The sequence below is a fragment of the Micromys minutus genome, assembly GCF_963924665.1.
Source record: "Micromys minutus genome assembly, chromosome: 1".
Taxonomy (NCBI): Eukaryota; Metazoa; Chordata; class Mammalia; order Rodentia; family Muridae; genus Micromys; species Micromys minutus.
The window spans coordinates 169,812,808-169,816,849 of NC_137969.1; the positions used below are offsets into that span (position 1 = coordinate 169,812,808).

Sequence of the window (4,042 nt, forward strand, 5' to 3'; positions counted from 1 at the left end):
GAAGCAGGAGAGTATCTCCTGGAATGTGGCAAGGCGCCTTGGAGCTGAACCCTGCCTTGCAGCCCTTCTTTAATTAGCTCTCAACTAAAAATAGCTACCCCCACTCCCTCGGGAGCTGCACACCTCCTTCCTGGCCTGGCACTAGGGTATGCAGTAGTCACTCTTGGGGTAACCAGCCTGAGACAACCCACAACATGGAGGGTGTGCTGAATAGGAGGTTTTATTGAAGGGGACACAGAAGCAGATGTGGGCTCATGCCAGGCCATTCTGATAGCCCCAAGTGACCCTGTGGCTCCTGCACTCCCGACACCCCCTGCACCTGGATAGCTGGCACCCAAGGAGTCTTACCCAGTCTTGGCAAAGGTCTGATCAGGGGAGGGCTGGAAGACAAAGTAACTCCTCTGAAACCACAGACATGCCTACTGACATGTCTACCCAATGGTTTGTCCATCCACAGCCCAGTCTGTCCCTGACAGGGATCCTAGCCATCACTTGCAGCTCTGTAGTCGGGTCCTATGATGCTTCTCCTCCGTCAGCAGGGGAATGAAGGTATCGCTGTGAGAGAGCTTCAGCCTGCTACCCCAGCTTGGCCCCTCCCTGGCAGCAGGCTCTGGGGGCAGGGTGTCCAGGTCGCTTCGAGAGCCCCCGGGCTTGCCTTCTGCACTGCTGGAATTGAGCTCCATCAGTTCCAGCTCGTGCTTGGCTGCTGTCTCCAGGACACGTTGTTTGTTGTAGTACCTGACAAAGTTGTTAATGATGGGGTGGATGGGCAAAGCAATGGCAATTACCCCACACAGGAAGCTGATGGCCGCGTTGAGCTTGCCCAGAGTGGTCTTGGGGTAGATGTCACCATAGCCCACCGTGGTCATGGTGATGATAGCCCACCAGAAGGACTGGGGGATGCTCTTGAACAGAGTTTCAGGGTGGCTCTGCTCCATGGTGTAGCCTAGTGCGGAAAAGACAAAGATGCCCACGGCCAGGTACATAAGTAATAGCCCCAGTTCCTTGAAACTGCGCTTGAGGGCATAGGTGAGGGTCTGCAGCCCAGAGGAGTGACGGGCCAGTTTGAAGATGCGTGCGATGCGCATGATCCGCAGGGCCTGCACAGCCTGCTGCACGTTGGTCAGCTCCATCATTCTTGCGCCCAGGTGCGTAAGTGTGAGGCTCACATAGAAGGGGAGAATGGCCAGCACATCCACGATGTTCATGAAGGACAGGGCGAAGTGCAGCTTGTTGGGCGAGGAGAAGAGGCGCAGCAGGTATTCCAGAGTGAACCAACCGATGCAAGCAGTCTCCACGTTCTCCAGCGTCGGGTGCTCCACGCGGTTGCCTTCGGAGTCCACCACTTGCAGCTCGGGTATGGTGCCCATGCACATGACCACGGAGGAGACTAGGATGAGCAGGAAGGACAGAACTGCCACCACCCGCGCAGGGCACGAAGACTCTGGCTTCTCCAGGAACTTCCAGACACACTTCTGGCAGCGGCGCCAGCGGCCCTCGGCAGCGTCTACACCCAGGTCGTCCAAGATGAGCTGCACCCTGCGCGCGATCTCCTCCAGCTCCTCGCGCTTCTCACTCAGGTGGCTCTTGCAACAGTCATCCAGGAATTTGAGGTCCACCTTCCAGAAGTCCATCTCGTTCTTGAAGCAGATGGGGCAGATGCCCTTCTTCATGTGGACCTCCCCGAAATAGTATACCTCAATGACACACTTGAACGCGTCCGGGTCGCGGTCAAAGTAGAATTCGCGCTTGCCCGGGTCGTAATCGTCACACAGAGAGAAGATGGTGTCGTAGCCCCCAGCTAAGCAGTTGATGAGCTCTGCCAGCCGGGTCTCAGGGTACTGGCTGAGCAGGTCTCCGTAGAGCACCTGCCGCACACCCCCCACATTTACCACGATCTCAATGTCGTCGCCTGCCCCGGAGTCCTGGCTGCCTGGCTCCGGGAGGCTTTGCTCGGCAGATGCGTCCATGCTCCCGGCGGGTTCGCTTGCAAGCCGCGGTTCCATGAGCCCTGCTGTAGCCGCTGCCAAAGCGGAGGCCCTCAGGGACAAAACCACCTGCCGGGAAAGGCACTCAGAGCTGGCGGTGGAAGGCTGGGGCGGGCCGCAAGGGAGCCATGCACCCAGTGGCGGGACAGCACGCGGGCATCCAGGAACGCTGGCAGGGGACTCTGCGGCCGGTGGCTACCGGTGTTGGAGACACTCACCCACGGGCTCCTTCAGCTTGGTCCGGGACAGGACGAGGTTCTTCTTGCAGGCAGCGTCCCCCTTCCCCCAGGAACGGTGGCGGTGGGTCAGCTCCGGAGCTGCGCGAACCGGGCTGTACAGAGAGCTAACTTGGACTGGCTTTTCCGGAGCGGGTCCGAAACACAATAGGAATTCCAGCCTGACGTCAAACGCTTTGCTACTGTACCCTCTTCTGGTGAGATTTCGCACCGCACGCGCTGCAGCTGCCCAGGAATGAGTTAACCCTTGGGCAGACCTGCACCGCTGCTGCCACCGGCGCAACCCCGCTGATCTGCGGAATCAGGGGTTAGGATCAAGAGCTTTAAGGCCACCAGCTTGGGCTGCCAAGTCCCTCTTGCGCAGCTAAGATGTGAGGGGAAGAGGACCTCCATCTGTTGCTCACCAAGTCCCTCAAGGGGCAGCCATGTACACCTTAGGCACATTCCTTCCTTCTATCCTAGGCTTCCGTAGGCCCTAGAACGGTCCCTTACAGTCTGGAACACTGCCCTGCTGGTGGTGCGAGCTTGTCCTCTACCCCTACAACTTGTCTCAGCCTTCAAAATTAAAAGGGAATTGCCTCAGGTCACAAGATGAAAAGGGAGGAAAGCTTAGCCATCCCTTAACCCAGGGTTTTCCTGCTACCTTAGCTGCTAGTTTCCAGAAGGCCAGCACCATAGCCCAGGATTCCTATGTCCAGTTGGATGCCCCTACACTCCCTCTTTCCAAAGGCAAGAAGCATCCCTGGTTCAGATCCAGGTTCTTAACCACCAGCGTTATCAACCCGGGATCTAGCTATGGTCTGGAATTGGGTTTAAAAACATAAGCTGGGCTGAGATGTAGATCCATTGGTAGAATCTTTGCATGCACAAGGCCTGTGTTTGAGCTCCCACACCATGTAAACTGGGCTGGGATGCTTGTCTATGATCCCAGCTTTCCTCACTTAGGAAAGGCAAGAAGATCAGGAGTTCAAGGTTATCCTGTAGAGTTGGAAGCTATCCTGGGCTATACCACACACACACACACACACACACACACACACACACAGTTGGAGAGATGAACAGACAGAGCCAGTAAGAGGGGTGAGTAGGACAGGGAAGCTATTTTATTCTGTTTGATTGTATGGTGGCAAATATGTCATTCACACTTGTCAAAACCCACAGTGCACAGAAGCAAGAGGGGCCTAGAGGACACTGTGACCACGTGGGTGATTACAGATGCTCTGTCCCTGGAATTTCCTCAGCTGTGACAAGCATTCCATTTCCACAGGGCTGCTCGCAGTGGAGGGCAGGGGGTGCTGATCTTGGGGGAAGCTGTAGAGACAGGGGTCTGGGAAATTGCTTTTTCCTGTACACATTTTCTATGACTCTAAAACTGCTTATTGAAAAAACCTATTAAAATATATTCTATAAGCCAGATTTCTTAGCCGATCAAGACCATGCCTGTTCGTGAATCATAAAACTGCTATACTGGGTCACTAGTAGTATTTCCTTTAATGGGATGATATGAAAACCAGATATAGTAGAATGCAGTACACAAAGTATTACTGGGAGAATATCTTTACAATTTTGATTTTATCTCCATGTAGCACCAGTCTATGATGTGTTACTCAGAATAGGAAATCAAGGTGGAGAGAGGTTGGATAGCAGTAACAGTTAACACTAATAGAAGACACCAGACACCTAGCTCTCTGGCCACTGTCTGAGAGAATAAGACATCAAGTAACGGCCAGCATCACCCATTGCATTTGGGATTCAGCTGCCAGGCTCCAAGGACCCTTTCCTAGGTAGGCAGCCAGTACACACCTCCCCACCCTTAGG

The 4,042-nt window shown here is 54.6% G+C and overlaps 1 protein-coding gene across 1 annotated transcript; it reads right to left on the minus strand.

The window, feature by feature from the left end:
- Positions 1-488: 488 nt before the first annotated feature.
- Positions 489-1,970, minus strand: KCNF1 (potassium voltage-gated channel modifier subfamily F member 1; the record flags this gene model as incomplete). The annotated part of the gene is made up of 1 exon (XM_080916080.1): positions 489-1,970. The coding sequence occupies one exon, from the start codon at positions 1,968-1,970 to the stop codon at positions 489-491; it is 1,482 nt and encodes a 493-aa protein (XP_080772206.1).
- Between the last annotated feature and the right edge of the window lie 2,072 nt (positions 1,971-4,042).